The 14,618-nt window shown below is 38.3% G+C and overlaps 1 protein-coding gene across 1 annotated transcript in view; it reads left to right on the top strand.

Moving 5' to 3' along the window:
• baz1a (bromodomain adjacent to zinc finger domain, 1A) overlaps nucleotides 1-14,360 on the top strand; it is a 20,229-nt gene extending 5,869 nt beyond the window's left edge. The window contains exons 7-28 of the mRNA XM_081394400.1: nucleotides 18-124; nucleotides 283-343; nucleotides 2,768-2,922; nucleotides 3,033-3,128; nucleotides 3,213-3,351; nucleotides 3,581-3,742; nucleotides 4,078-4,173; nucleotides 4,282-4,506; nucleotides 4,819-4,984; nucleotides 5,086-5,190; nucleotides 5,279-5,370; nucleotides 5,631-6,176; nucleotides 7,215-7,378; nucleotides 7,494-7,636; nucleotides 7,743-7,888; nucleotides 8,099-8,179; nucleotides 9,068-9,315; nucleotides 9,549-9,736; nucleotides 9,865-10,199; nucleotides 12,575-12,747; nucleotides 12,907-12,994; nucleotides 13,364-14,360. Coding sequence (XP_081250526.1) covers nucleotides 18-124; nucleotides 283-343; nucleotides 2,768-2,922; nucleotides 3,033-3,128; nucleotides 3,213-3,351; nucleotides 3,581-3,742; nucleotides 4,078-4,173; nucleotides 4,282-4,506; nucleotides 4,819-4,984; nucleotides 5,086-5,190; nucleotides 5,279-5,370; nucleotides 5,631-6,176; nucleotides 7,215-7,378; nucleotides 7,494-7,636; nucleotides 7,743-7,888; nucleotides 8,099-8,179; nucleotides 9,068-9,315; nucleotides 9,549-9,736; nucleotides 9,865-10,199; nucleotides 12,575-12,747; nucleotides 12,907-12,994; nucleotides 13,364-13,536 — 3,689 coding nt within the window. The 3' untranslated portion in view covers nucleotides 13,537-14,360. The remainder of the gene's footprint in view (nucleotides 1-17; nucleotides 125-282; nucleotides 344-2,767; nucleotides 2,923-3,032; nucleotides 3,129-3,212; nucleotides 3,352-3,580; nucleotides 3,743-4,077; nucleotides 4,174-4,281; nucleotides 4,507-4,818; nucleotides 4,985-5,085; nucleotides 5,191-5,278; nucleotides 5,371-5,630; nucleotides 6,177-7,214; nucleotides 7,379-7,493; nucleotides 7,637-7,742; nucleotides 7,889-8,098; nucleotides 8,180-9,067; nucleotides 9,316-9,548; nucleotides 9,737-9,864; nucleotides 10,200-12,574; nucleotides 12,748-12,906; nucleotides 12,995-13,363) is intronic.
• The last annotated feature ends 258 nt before the right edge of the window (nucleotides 14,361-14,618 follow it).

The raw sequence follows: 14,618 nt of genomic DNA on the forward strand, positions 1-14,618 counted from the left end.
TGTAAAATATAGGTTAGCTGAACAAGATTTCTCCCACTTCTTCCCGGACGAGCCCCCAGTGTTTGCCTTCAGTCCACCAGGGAAGGGGAGAGGTCGCCGTCCAAATGATGCCTCTCCAACAGAGGTTTGTCTTATTTGTTTACAATTAGAATTTTGCCTAGGCCATCTTGATTCAGGCTATTACAAGCATGACGTCATTAAAAAAACTGTCTGGTGTAAAATTTTGGATATATGCAGTTTTAAATAGTGTTTCTCTGAAGAGTATTTGTTTTCCAATTTTAGATGAATTATGTTGAGGAGAGGTTAAAATTGATGCAGCAGAAAGAACAAATGATGGCCATGGGTAAGTTAAAAATGCAAAATACATGTCACACATGAAAATGTATCCAGTAGTCATGGGGTAAATGACTTCAATTCCAAGGCTCGAAGTTGCAACAATTTTTTTTGCATATGTTCCTGAAATTGAATGTGTGCAACCTCAAATATTTTTGGGAGGATTTTTGTGAGTGCAAATAATTGTTGTAATCGTTTTCATTTCCCTACAAAACGTTTGCTAATTACTACTGCACAGTATGTGCCTGCTGTGAGCTGATAACAGTGACCGGTCCACCGTTCTATCAAATAACATATTACAATTTATCTTTACGTTCTTAGCTTTAATGGTTACATTTTAGGTTGGTTAATATTAGCTGTAAATCGCTTTCACAGCGCTCCATTATCACATGACCGTGCTAACTAGTGCGCAAAATTTAAAGAGCTGAAGAGAGAAGGTGAAAAGAACACAGACTTATTTTGTACGCCGCCTAAAGTTACAGATAATGTAACTCCTGAGATGGTGATCAAATAATTTGAGTGGCTCTGCTATGAAAATGGCCCAATGCACTGCATTCACTGTAAAGCCTGTGGGACTAAGATTGCAGGTAACACTGCGTTTGCCTCTGAATCCACACTAGAGATGCATGGATCAGCTCTAAAGTCACCTCCCACCCGAACCCTATGATTTTCTCCCATTTAGATATCTGCACCCGACCGTCGCATTAGTTATTCTAATTCTCAGTGTTGTCTTTAAAATCAACATTTATTTAAAGTAAAGGTTCTTTGGCAAAATTACTTTTCCTTAATAGCCTAAACACAGGCTTTACTCCCTTCCAACCCAACTTAAATTGTCACTGTTTCCATCACTGCAACTTCCCGAACACACACAAGACATTAAATCCGTTCAGCCCAAGCAAAGGCTGGAAATGGGTTTTATTAGTTTGTCACTTTTAAGTCCACAAGACCGAAAGTGCATGTTAAGTGTGCCAATTGGAACAGGGCCTTTAAGGATTGCCTCAATGTTTGCAGGTTCCCTATTAGCACTGGGTTTAAATCCAAAGTATTGCCATATAGGTGCTTTTTCATTTGGCTTTGAAGCCAAATCTTCCACCATTGTCTTTGTCAGTCAGCTGCAGTCAGCTCGCCCTACTCTTGTCACGTGATCTGTTAAACCTGAAATCTTCTCCTGCTGATCTGGGCTGCGACTCTTATTTTGGTTCACTCTTAATTTTAGTATCTGTTCTCTAACTGAACTAAATGATTTTTATTACTATAAAAAATCTAAATGACGGTGGAGTGATGGGCAAGTGATGTAATCGTGTGCTGCTGAACACTGTAACACCGGGGATTACATGCATGCATACATACATACATACATACACATACATACATACATACATAAGTGTGTGTGTGTGTATGTATTAGGGCTTGCATATACTAGTCGAGTAGTCGATCGATCGACTACTTCAACCACTAGTCGACGCTGTCGGAAACAATCGACTACTCGAGCGTCCATTAACCATAAATGAATTAAAAATGGCGAACGTCACCAACAGACACCACACGTCAGATGTGTGGAAGTATTTCATCAAGGATGACAAAAATATTGTAATTGGCCAACTCTGCAAGAGGCCGTTCACATATTGCGTCTAAAAACGTGTGGAAAGCGCGCGCGGCCGTGCCGCTGTCTCCTACAAGCGCTTGCGCTCCCGTGGCGTCTGTCGTTGCTATGCAAACAAACTGCGCTCTCCATGATGACGACGAAGAAGTATCATTCAGCAAAGGATTAATTTATTTCTAGCCCTTGCATTAGCTTTACTACTAGATATATTTCTGGAGATGAGAAGAAAAAACCCGCCTGGAAAAACTAGCGCACCATGTTGCTTTCATTATGAGCGCGCGCCTACATTTGAAATAACGACCTTGAGCGCGGAAAAGACGCGATATGTGAACGGCCCCTAGAAGCAGACGTCTGAAATGAAAGGCAAGAACGGCCATTTATTTGGCTTTTGACTGTTACATGAAAATTTAAAATTAAATGTCATAATTATAATGTTTTGAGAGTTTACTTATGTAATTGTTGCATTAGGCTATGAATAAATAAATGTTTATTGATAAGATCTAGCTATTTCATGTCTTTTCATTTACAGTAGCATGAACGACGAGTAGTCGAGTAACTCGAGTATTGTTTTGATAAGAAATCGACTAGCAGAAATCAGTAGTCGTGCAACCCCTAGTATGTATGTATGTATGTATATATATATATATATGTATATGTATGTATATATATATATATATATATATATATATATATATATATATATATATATATATATTATATGTGTGTGTGTGTGTGTATATATATATATATATATATATAGTGCTACAAGGTAAAAAAGTTAATTTCGAGCCCTGAAATTCACTTTTTCTTTACATGGCTTGCATTATCAAGAAAAATTCAAGAAAGAAAGAGAAGATCTAATAGGGGCCAAAAAGAAAGAAAAAGAGGACAAGGAAAAAAAGAGAGAGGAGATGAAGAGGATACTAGAAGAGGAGAAACAGAAGCGGAAAGAGGTGAAGGAACGATTGAAGATCGAGAAAGAGAGGGTGAGTTGGAAGAACTTTTTTTTTCTCTCTGTGCATATCTCATTTCCAGTCCTGCTTTTTGGTCCTGCATACATCTGATTTCATAATCATCTCTTTGTGATGTGCTTCAGGAACGAGAGAAGCTAAAGGAGGAAAAGAAAAAATATGCAGAACGACTGAAGTTATGGAACAAACCTCGAGAGGACATGGAGTGTGATGACCTAAAGGTAAGCGTTCTTTCTGAGAACTCTTGTGTTGGCACATACATATACAGCAGACTAAACACTGTTTTTAAATTTGCCTGTCTTCAGGAGCTGCCAAAACCACTTCCAGTAAAGACACGTCTTCCTCCAGAGCTTTTTGGAGATGCCCTGATGGTTCTTGAGTTTCTGCATGCATTTGGAGATCTGTTTGATTTAAATGATGAGTTCCCTGATGGTGTAACACTTGGTAAGATATACTTACTGGCTGCTGATTAACACAATACACCATGGGATATTGTTTGAACATTATGTCTTTCTTGTTCACTGATAGATCTAGCCCGAGTGCCCTAAAAATATTCTAGCTTACAAATTTTCTTTTAATTTACGTTTTTTTTTTTTTTTTTTTTTTTTTTTTTTTTTAAGTCAGAGCAAAATCATTTTTGAATGTTCCTCATGAGGGTTGTTGCTGTTTACAGAGGTTCTGGAGGAGGCCGTAGTGGGCTGTGATCCTGAGGGTCCGCTCTGTGAATTGCTCTTCTTCTTTCTTTCGGCCATATTCCAGGCTCTGGCAGAGGAACAGGAGGAAGTGGCTAAAGACCAAGTGGTGGAAACGGACACAAAAGGTCAGAGTGGCAGAGGTAACAACTTATTTATAATAGAAACTACACAAGCGGTCTTGTTCAGAATTGTGAAAAATGTATTTTATCATATGAAGTCTAACAAACAGATATACTTAATTGATTTCAAGGTCGAAATTAAATCCCACTGTATACTCAATATTTGGGGAAAAATGTGCGCTCAAATTACACTGGTTATTGCATTCGCTTAGTCCAGTGTCAGTACTTAAAGTGCCAAATTGCAGCTAATTAGTTCACTGATATTGGTTTACGACTACTGGAAAGTTCAGGTGTTATGTTAGTTACCTTCAGTACCATAGTGAGCCAGGTGTTTTTGACTGTTTTCTCATTCTCAGATCTGAGTGAAGCTCTGGAGGATGATGCTGACCCCACACAGTCTGCCATCAGCGCTGTGGCATCTCTTGCTGCTGCCTGGCCACAACTGCACCAAGGTCAGACAATGTGCCCTGAAATATGTTTGTACTGACAGTTCTAATTTATAATTGCTGTAAATTCAAACATCTAGTGAACCTCCATGTTTCTTCCATTTGTCTGCACAGGCTGTAGTCTGAAGCAGTTGGATCTGGACAGCTGTACGCTCTCTGAGATTCTGAGGCTGCACATCCTGTCCTCGGGGGCAGACTGCAGCTCAACCAGTGCAAAGTTCCGCTACCAGAAACAGGGTGGGTTTGGCTCCACAGATGACCCCTGTGTAGAGCTGCGTCTGTCAAACCAGTTCCTGCTCAAAAAGCTATCCTGCACTGCTGTCTATGACCTGCTGCCTGGTGAGTGTTTATTTCTTTTCATTTTCATCCTTTGTGTTAGACTTTGGGTCTTTTTTTTTTTAAATCAATATCATTCAATAAACAATAATATTTCCAAACTGTAGATGTTTGCGGAAAAAATTCAAATGAGATGTTTCTGATTTTATTTTTTATTTTTTTTCAGAACAATCGATCTAGAATTTAAAATCAAAATTTACCTGAGCTAAAAAATAAATAAATACATAAAACAAAGAAGCCAGTATGATGTAAAATAAGTAAGTCACCATATTCCAATTATGCACGTGTATAACTTTGTTACAAATGTGTGTTCAGGAGAGAAACTGAAGATCCTCCATTCTCTGTGTGGGAAGCTGTTGACTTTGGTTTCCACAAGAGACTTTATAGAAGACAATGCCGACGAGCAGAGATCTGCCAAACAGGAACTGCGAGAACTTAAAGCTGAACAGCATCGCAGAGAGCGAGAGGAAGCTGCAGAGAAGTACAGCGTTACATAGACCTACACCTACCTATCAGCACCAAAGATTTTTATGCTTAGAAATTAATAGTTGTTAGTAGTTGTTAATAGTCTCCATATTCCAGGGTTCGAAAAAGAAAGGAGGAGAAGCTGAGGGAACAGGAGCAGAAATTGAAAGAAAAACATGAAAAACTCAAAGAGGAGGCAAAAAATGGAGGCCATGTGGCAGGGTAAGCTGAACCAATAATCCATTCTCAAGGACACATCTTATATTCCAGTCCACATGCTTGATTTAAGCTTTCTGTTTGTTGGTTGTAGAGAAGAGATGGACACCAGCACAGAGAGTCAGGAAGGTCAAGCTGAACAACACACAGAGGATGAGGAGGAGCAACCAGCAAAATCTAATATAGGTGCCTGCTCTTAAAATGATCAGCAGCGTATAACATCAATTTACTTTCATAAGACACATTCTTGGTCTTGTTGTGATCAATAATCAGTTACTTGAAAGAGAAGAGATTCGTTTTTTAGATCAAATGAGCTAAAAAAATAATAATAATAAAAAAACATTCAATTGATGTATGAAATGTAAAACCTAAAGAATAATGGTTGTTCATATGCTAATTCTTTTGCATATATTAATAGTATTTCTATATTCTTTAAAATTTTCCAGTAAAGAAAACAAATGGTAGCCCAAATCAGAAACAAGTTTGTGAGGTTGAAACGAAAGACAGTCTGAGCCCAGAGGAGTTACAGCAACAGCAGCTCAAAGAGAAAGAACTCCTGGAGCGCATTCAGAAGGCTATGGCCTGCACCTACATCCTACCTCTCGGCCGAGACCGCCTCTATCGCCGATACTGGATTTTCCCTTCTGCCGGGGCACTGTTTGTTGAGGATGACTTCTTTGGTCTAACAGAGGACATGCTAGAGCCCCGCCCTACTCCCGAAGCCAAAATGGAAGAGCTTTTCTCAGCTGAGAGTGCAGTTAAGACAGATGCCACCACTGAGGAGCTGGTGCTGGTGCAGAACACCTCACCCCCAGTTAACCGGGCCAATCAGTGGTACTTCTACAGCATGCCTGAGGAGGTGGAGCAGCTCATAGAGGCTCTGAACTCTCGTGGACACAGAGAGAGCGGCCTCAAAGAGACTCTGCTGCAGGAGAAGCAGCGCATCACTCAACTGATGGATAGCAACGCTGCTCAGCGTTACCATCACTCAGGTACTGTGGGATTTTGGAGCCAGGTTGCTGAATAATGTTTTATTTAATTGTTTTAGGGCTGCACGATATATTAGAATTAGGGATGTCAATTTACAAAAATTCCCATGATCGATCGTCTTTTAAATTAACGATCAATTAATCATTTAATCGTTGGCCTTAAAGGGTTAGTTCACCCAACAATGAAAATTCTGTCAGTAATTACTCAGCCTCATGTTGTTCCAACCTCGTAAGACTCGTTCATCTTAGGAACACAAATTAAGATATTTTTGATGAAATCTGAGAGCTGGCTCACTCCTTCATAGGCTGCTAGGTAATTGATATATCTGCCGGTCCAGAAAAGTTCAGGATGGTTCGAGGGTGAGTAAAATCACGGGGTAATTTTCACTTTCAGATGATCTAACCCCTTTAAATGTACTTTCCTTTTCAAAGTGATTCCAATCATATTTCAATCAATTCAAAACCATAATGGCGAACAGTGCGCATCTATGTCTCAGCTGGAGGAAATAATCCATTATTTATCAGCTTTAAGATATCGGCCACATTTTCTTATCGGTTCAATAATGAGAACATTGAATGAACATTGCCATTGTCCAATGGCAATGAACATATATTGGCTGATAACGATATGGTGGCCGATATATCGTTCATCCCTACACTATTTGCCTCTTTGTTCTTATTTTTAATAACAAAGATAAATCAAAATAACAAAAATAAATCATATTTAATGTTAAAATGACATTGTTAGATTTGTGACATTACTTTTTATTTAAAGCTAAAACACTTCTGTTCACTTTCAGAAGTTATAGTGAAGCTTTCTTTTCCCAGAAAGAAACATATGTATGTGAAACATATTGGTTAGTTTTTAAATATAATTTAAATAGATTTTACACATGTAAAGCATTATCGTGGAGCCCTAATTTATTTTTAATTTTTTTAAATAAAGTTTGGTGCCCTGTGACTTTTTTTAATAGTGACGTTTGTTGCAGATAGCATTAACATACTGTACTATGTGATTTATATATGTAATTTATTGTGCAGATGAATCCTTGTCAGAGACCAAAGTCACTGCTGTAAAACCAAAAGTTGGCCCATCTTACCCACAAAGCACTGTACCTGCTGAGCGCTTCATGGAGAACCGTCTCAGAGATCTACTTCTGGATATTGAGGACCGCATCTATCAGGGAACTCTGGGAGCAATTAAAGTATGTTGACTCCACAGTATATTTTCATTCTTATAGCCTGCTGTGGTTTAATCTGGATCTTTGTTAATGACAACCTGTCTTTTTCCTCCTCTTTTTACCTCTTGTTCCTGGAAAGGTGATGGACAGAAACTCATGGAGAGCTGCACTGGAAAATGGGAACTATGAACTGCTAAACCCAGAGTCTAAAGAGAATGGGCTGATCAATGGAGAACAGGAGCCGATGGAGTTGGATGAGAATCACGTCAGAGTCAAAGACAGGTTATTTTACTGTAATATCTGTTATTTGTGCATTTTTACTTCAATGTTCAGATGCTGCTGCAGAGTCTGTTTGCGAATGGGACAACTGATGGTGTCTTATGTTTAGGCTGCATGAATTGAAGGCAGAGGGTCAGAGTGTCACGTCCACTAGTGTGACACCACAGCCTGTCAGTAACATTGTCCACTACTTGGCACAGGCCCTGGCACAGATAGAGCAGGGCATAGAGCGCAAGTTCCTGAAAGCTCCACTAGGTAAGATCTATTTAGCTTTGGCATCCATTGAAATTTTGAGGGTTTGGTATATTTATTTGAATAAGGATGTTCCTGAAGAAGATGATTGCTTTCTGAAGGGTGTGTTCCTGTATTGATCATTACTTTGTTTTTAGGATCATGTTTTTGTTATATATTTGAATTCATTAATCCACAGGCTCTTATTTCTGAATATGTTTTATTTTTAATCAGGTGATGAGGATGCCAAGAAAGACCAAAAGGTCAAGAAAAAGGACAAAAAGAAAGATGACGACCAGTCCAGCGAGAAAGATGGTAAGATTTATTTTAGAGGTTGACCGATAGTGAATTTGACTGATAACAATAACTAGGTTGGCCCAGTTAATTATAAATATTCATATATTAATTATACCTTGGTCATTCATGTTAGTTCATAGTGTATTAACTAATGTAATAAGATATAGATTATTACATTTTAAAGTTGTTAATAAATGTTGAAATTAACAAATGAACAATACTTTTATTAACCTTAGTTAATGAACGTAAGCATGAACGCTCGTAAAAACAGTCTGTAATGTGTTGTCTTCTCATTTATTCGACAAAAATAAGTGGTTTTGGTAATGTTTTTTTTTTTTTAAACACATTTCAGTCTCGTCTTTTTTTGTCAACGATATTGTATGTGTTGATATAGTCACAGTTATCGTTTAATGACGTGGGTGTCGTCTCTCATCGCCTTGTGTTGGTCAAGGCCCGGGGCCCCCCCGTGTTTCGCACAGAGAGATAGGAGAGTGTGATGCACTGCAAAGGATCCAGTAGTGCTCAGGATCTCAAAAAACAGGCAGCTGAAGAGGAGAAGAGGGCAAGGCTGAGACATGCTGCTAAACAGAGAAAACGGGCCCGAAAAAGAAAAAATAATCTCATGCTGTGTGTTTTGTGTAAATACTTGCCTCCACACATTAAAATGGCCCCCTTATTTTATGTTTTATGTGTTATTATATTTTGTATTTATTCTTTGTGCAGCACTTGGGTAACCTTGTTTTTTAAAATGTGCTATATATATATATATAAGTTGATTGGATTTTTTGCTGCCGTATCCTTCTCACCTTTTTTACCCCTGACCAGTTTTCATGCCTGGTGTATTTTAGCACATATTGGTTTAAATGATCAGTACTAAACCCATTTTCATTTGTGTGCTCTCAACAGATGGCAGTGAAAGTGGGCGGCAGGTAAAGACTGTGCAAGAACGCTGGCGTGAGAGTCTGTTGGCCTGCTCCAGCCTGTCACAGGTTTTCCTGCATCTCTCTACACTTGAGCGCAGCGTTGTCTGGGCCAAATCCATCCTCAATGCCCGCTGTAAGGTGTGCCGTAGGAAAGGAGACGCTGAGAATATGCTTCTATGTGACGGCTGTGAGAGAGGCTATCACATCTTCTGTGTTCGGCCAAAACTGAAGGTGAGAAATATAGTTTTTGGAAGGTTTGATTTAGGCGACACCATTTTTACAGTTCTTTGTCATAAACTTGCCATATAGTTATAAGGTGTGTGTGTATACATAAACACATGCAGCCAAGAACAAAATACAGATACATATCAGAAATCTATTTATAAATCTTTTTATATTTTGTGTAAGTAGAACATCTTTTAAACTAGTTCTGAATAAAGTGTTGATATTCCTTTGTTCTACAGGCTGTTCCTTCTGAAGACTGGTTCTGCCCTGAGTGCCGCCCCAAACAGCGCTCTCATAGAATAAATTCCCGTCAGCGCTCCTCCATTGACTCGGAAGAAGAAATGGAGGACGAGGAGGAGTCTGAACAAGATGAGGAAGAATCAGAAGAGGAAGAAGAAGAGTCAGAGGAAGAGTCAGAGGAGGAAGAGTTAGTGGAGTTTTTTTTTTTTTTTTTTTTTTTATGTATTTATTTTATTTTTTTGATTTAGTAAATTTATGCAGAAAGAGACCAGAAGTGTCATGCAAGTTGTTTTCTTTTTTTCATTTATTTACCAGAGTGTCCAAAAAGGATGCCATCAAACTTCCACTCCAGAGCAATAAAGGAGGTCGTTTGAACACCAAATCAAAACAAGCTGAATCGGGTCATTCCACGCCTCGCTCACAGCAGAGCACACCCAAACAGAGCCAGTCTGCTAATAAAGGAGGCTCCAAAAACTCAGGGAAGAAATCCAGCTCGGTGTCCAATGGCAAACCCCCACCCCGGGCAGGAAGCCGCTCCAGTGCTCGTCTTAGTCTAGAGGTGCTCGCCACTAATGGCACAACAGCCAAATCCAGCAACCAGTCCAGTCCTGCTGCAGAGAATACAGACTCCAGGAAGAGACCCATTACTGGTAAGGAGAGTGAGTGATTTCGCTCAAAAAGAAAACATTTTTTTAATGCATCACATTAAATTAGAATACAGAATGAAAGAAAAGGATGAAATGGAACAAAATACCATCTGTTTTTTTTTTTTTTTACATTTTTATATTAAGCTGGGTTTAGAGAAAATAGCATTGAAACAATTACATACTTGACCTTTGAATTAGACACCTACACGTTTTCATTGTTGCGGTTCTTCCCATACTGTCAGTAACGCTCTGTTTAGTTCCTGTCTCTTATGAAGCCCCTTTTTCCGAAGAGCACAATGTGCCCTTATTGGTTGGCTGGACCAGTGTGGTGTAGTGTACTGCTTTGAGCATGTTTTGGAAATGTGACTTCCCCTACCATAACCGTGAGGTTTCAACACACTACTAACGCAACTTAACCAGTCCTCACCTGGTGAGGCGTGAATAATTTAAATGAGGAATATTGTGACTAGGTGCGAGAGTAAGACTATTAAAATACGAATCCTGCATGATCTGCGTGTGTCTGTGTGAATGACACAACAGACGCAACATTCATTGCGCAGTTTCATTTACCACAACACACGAAGCACGCCGAGTTTTTCAGCCTCTGCAGTCTCACTATATGAGAACATGAATGCATTTCCAGAGCCGCTCTGAGAGTCACTGAAGTTCATCAGCATTTTACGGTTTCATTTAAGAAAAAATATCTTTACATCAATAACAATAAATTATAAAAAAAAATTAGGAATAATCACACTTTTTCTTCTCTGTTGTAATTTTAACAGTATAAAGCTCAGTTGTGCTGCGTTGTTTGACAAAGTTTAATTTCATATAGAAGATCAATTAAATTAATGTTTTATGTCTTCAATTGATTCACCTCACAGAATTTGTGGAAAATTTCATAGAAATTATTTTTTTATTACTAAAATTGTTGTTTTTATTAATATTCAAGCATCACAGACAGCGACCAAGGCAGCTCTGGCATAATGTCAATAACAATTCTACAAATCACTTCTTTGAAAGAAAATGGTTTCTTTACAGTTATTGAGGTAAACATGCCTAAATTAAAGGGAAAAAGGTACCGTTGGGTAACAGCACCTAATTTCAGGTACCGGTGTCTGTCACGGAGCCAGAATAAGCAGTTATCATGTATAGGTATGAAACCGCTTCACAAACAGTCTTTTCAACATCGGAGTATGGATATTTCTCTTACAAATATTCAAATGATCACAGGAGAACTGGGATAAAAGTTTATAGTTAGGATATAAACACTGATGTCTACAGAAGTGATCAAAGTAGAATACTTGGCACTTCAATTAACTATCATTACATCGTTACACCAGTAGGTGGCGACAAGTGACTTAAAATGTATTTGTCAGTGAAACATTCATTCAAGGGATTCATTCAAAAACGCTGATTCATCCAGTAATGAAACGAGTATTTATGAGTGAGTCATTAAATCAAACATTCAACCCGTTTTTTTTATTTTTATTAAACATTTTGTCAGAACCTCTAGTAAATGGCATGCTATTTTGTTTATTTGTCTGTTCAGAATCGTAATCTCTATTTGAAACAAAAAATTGTAATTCTCAATTTATCCAGAATCGTGCAGCTCTACTAAAGTGGTGTCTTTAAATTGTTCCGGTTCATACTGTCAGAATCTAATATTTTGAGGCATGCAACACACTGAGGTCTCTCCTCATCATCCACCGATGTACTGGTGAATCCAAAGGCAAGATATGCCTCGTCATATTTTCTTGTCTTAAGGCTGTCTTCACTGTACATGATTATGATGAGTTCTATTTGCTTTTGTTGTGTCATTCACACCAATCACGTCTGGATGTGTTGTTTTGGTAGTTGTGACATTTAAATTAGATCCATTTTCTGCTTTACATTTACATTTATGCACTGACAGTCCTTTCACAAACTTGTCCATGCTTAATGCAGAACCATGTATCATTCATTTATATTTTTTTTACACGTCTCCCTGCAATATTCAATATTCGTCATCTAGTCATCTGTTGTTGCATGACAACAACCGCTACAACTGATAGCAGACTGCTCAAGCGTGTACAATGAGTTATCTTGAGGTAATAAAATGTCAAATTTTGTGTTCAATTGTTTACTTGTGTGGCAAGAAGCTGCATAATAAGTAGGATAATTTCACAGTGGGGTCTTGTATCACCCTGAAGAGGTTTCTTTTGCATAATCTGCTTACTATACACTATGCCTTATCCTTGCCGTCCCCCCAAGTTTTGGAACTACTGCACTAAAGAAAGTTAAACGTGTAAAAAAGCATAATAGGACCCCTTTAAGAGTTGTTTCATCTTAAGAGTTGTTCACAACTCATGTATTGTGGTTTGATGGTGTTTCTCCAGCAGAGGTCTCCCCAAAAGCCAAGATCGTCTTGGCTCCTACCACCACTTCTTCCAACCGTCGAAGCTCAGGGAGAAACCTAGGCGTCCATGAGCTGTCAGCCTGTGAGCTGCTCACTGTGGACCTGGTCAGACATGAGGACAGCTGGCCCTTCAAGAAACTGGTGTCCAGAACTCAGGTAGTGAGCCGATCACACTTATATATCCCCCTTGGTTGATTTACGACCAGCGGGACTCTTAAATAATCTATGCAATTGTTATGCATGACATCTCGCTATCCCAGCTTTACACTGAGACATTATTTTCATGTATTTACTGACTACTTTATATTTTTTTAGGTGCCCGATTACTATGACATAATCAAAAAACCCATCGCCTTGAGCACAATCAGGGAAAAGGTCAACAACTGTGAATACCAAACTGTTGGTAAGTTAACTTGTTTTTTGTGGAAGGAAGGTTTAAATCTAAATATTTTGGTAGAGTCAGGCTAGTTGTCTAAAGGGCAATTTTTAACTATTGAGTCAAATTCACCTAGTTCAAAACCTACTTAAATTATAATCTTTTTCTGTGAATTGTATGAATCCTGTTTAAAATACTCTAAACTCAAACCTAAATATTTCATGGTAGGTTCCATGTTCTTGTGTTGGGGCATATTGACAACAGAAATATCTACTTGAGTAAATAGCATGTCAACATAAGCCCCAGACTCCACTATATTAAAATGTAATAATCGTATCCAAGCACAACATAAGTCACTGCTGATTGTAATTTCTAATGGTGTTTTTAATCTTACAGCGGAGTATATAGAGGATGTGGAGCTCATGTTTTCCAACTGTCTGGAGTACAACCCACGCACCACCAATGAAGCAAAAGCCGGTCAACGGCTCCAGGCCTTCTTCCATTCTGAGCTTCAGAGACTCGGCCTGGCCGACCGCATGACCCCTCCACAGAAACGGCCACGGATGTAAACAAAACCCCGTCTTCCACACGAACACACCAACTGGCCAAGACTGAAAGTCTGTTCATAATCTGCTGTCTAATTATGTAGTTCTGTGGCATTTATGGAATGTTCATTAACATTCCTGGATGGTTTGACTCAATAAAAATTATACCTAGCCCCTTTGTACACAAGAAAATGTATTTGCAGAAGTGCAGTGTGCAAACAAAAAGGCATGCTGGAGGACATCAAGCGGCATTTATCTTCACAGCTAGTGACAAATCGGCCTTTAATCCTATGGAGCAAAGTGGAGAAACTGCTGTGAAGAAAAAAAATATTTGCACTGTTTTCTGATAAGTTTTTTGCGTTCACATTAACTCAGGACAAAATGCATTGTGTATTTTTGTCTGTAATTTCAAAATGGTGCATTTTGTTTTTTTTGTACATCAACTGCATTTGTAGACTACTATTTTGTATAGCTTTTTACAGACCAGAGTCTCTGTTGTGACTATAAATTAAGTCAAAGGAAAAAGTAGAATTTCTGTTCTGTAGTTAGATAGTTGTAAAGATAAACTCAGTTATTTTGGTGTGGTCCCTATAGCTTGCATAAACACTACTTAGGAACCAGACACACTTTTTATTGTTTTCCTTTTCAGTTTTTGGTTATTTATTTAGATTTGGGTATAATTTGCTTGCTTTATTTATAAGATTGTCATAGTTTGTTTTTGTCATATTTTTTTTCTCCCTCTGAAAGCTTGATGAATCAGTTTTCCCCTCATGGTTCGTAAGAGTCATTTTACCTGCTGTGTAATTCTTTTTTCTGTATGTAAAATAAATTGTTAATATTTTGGCTTGACCACTTGTTTTCATCAGTGATTTCCATTTTTACACAAACCTGTAAACGTTTCTGTTCAGCAGAAGCCTCAGTTAGGTGCACTTTCAATGAAGATTGTCCAGTATAACTTTTAATTTGCTTTAGGTTCTTTTATAGTTTTTACAACAGACCATCAGTTAATGTGCCTCCAACTAGTTTACAGCCACTGAAAACCTGACAGTAACAGAGGTAATTCAGTCATGAAAAGATCTCTGGTGAATACTGATTTTTCGAATTAT

Source organism: Scardinius erythrophthalmus (genome assembly GCF_964197995.2).
Source record: "Scardinius erythrophthalmus genome assembly, chromosome: 19".
In the NCBI taxonomy this organism is placed as follows: domain Eukaryota; kingdom Metazoa; phylum Chordata; class Actinopteri; order Cypriniformes; family Leuciscidae; genus Scardinius; species Scardinius erythrophthalmus.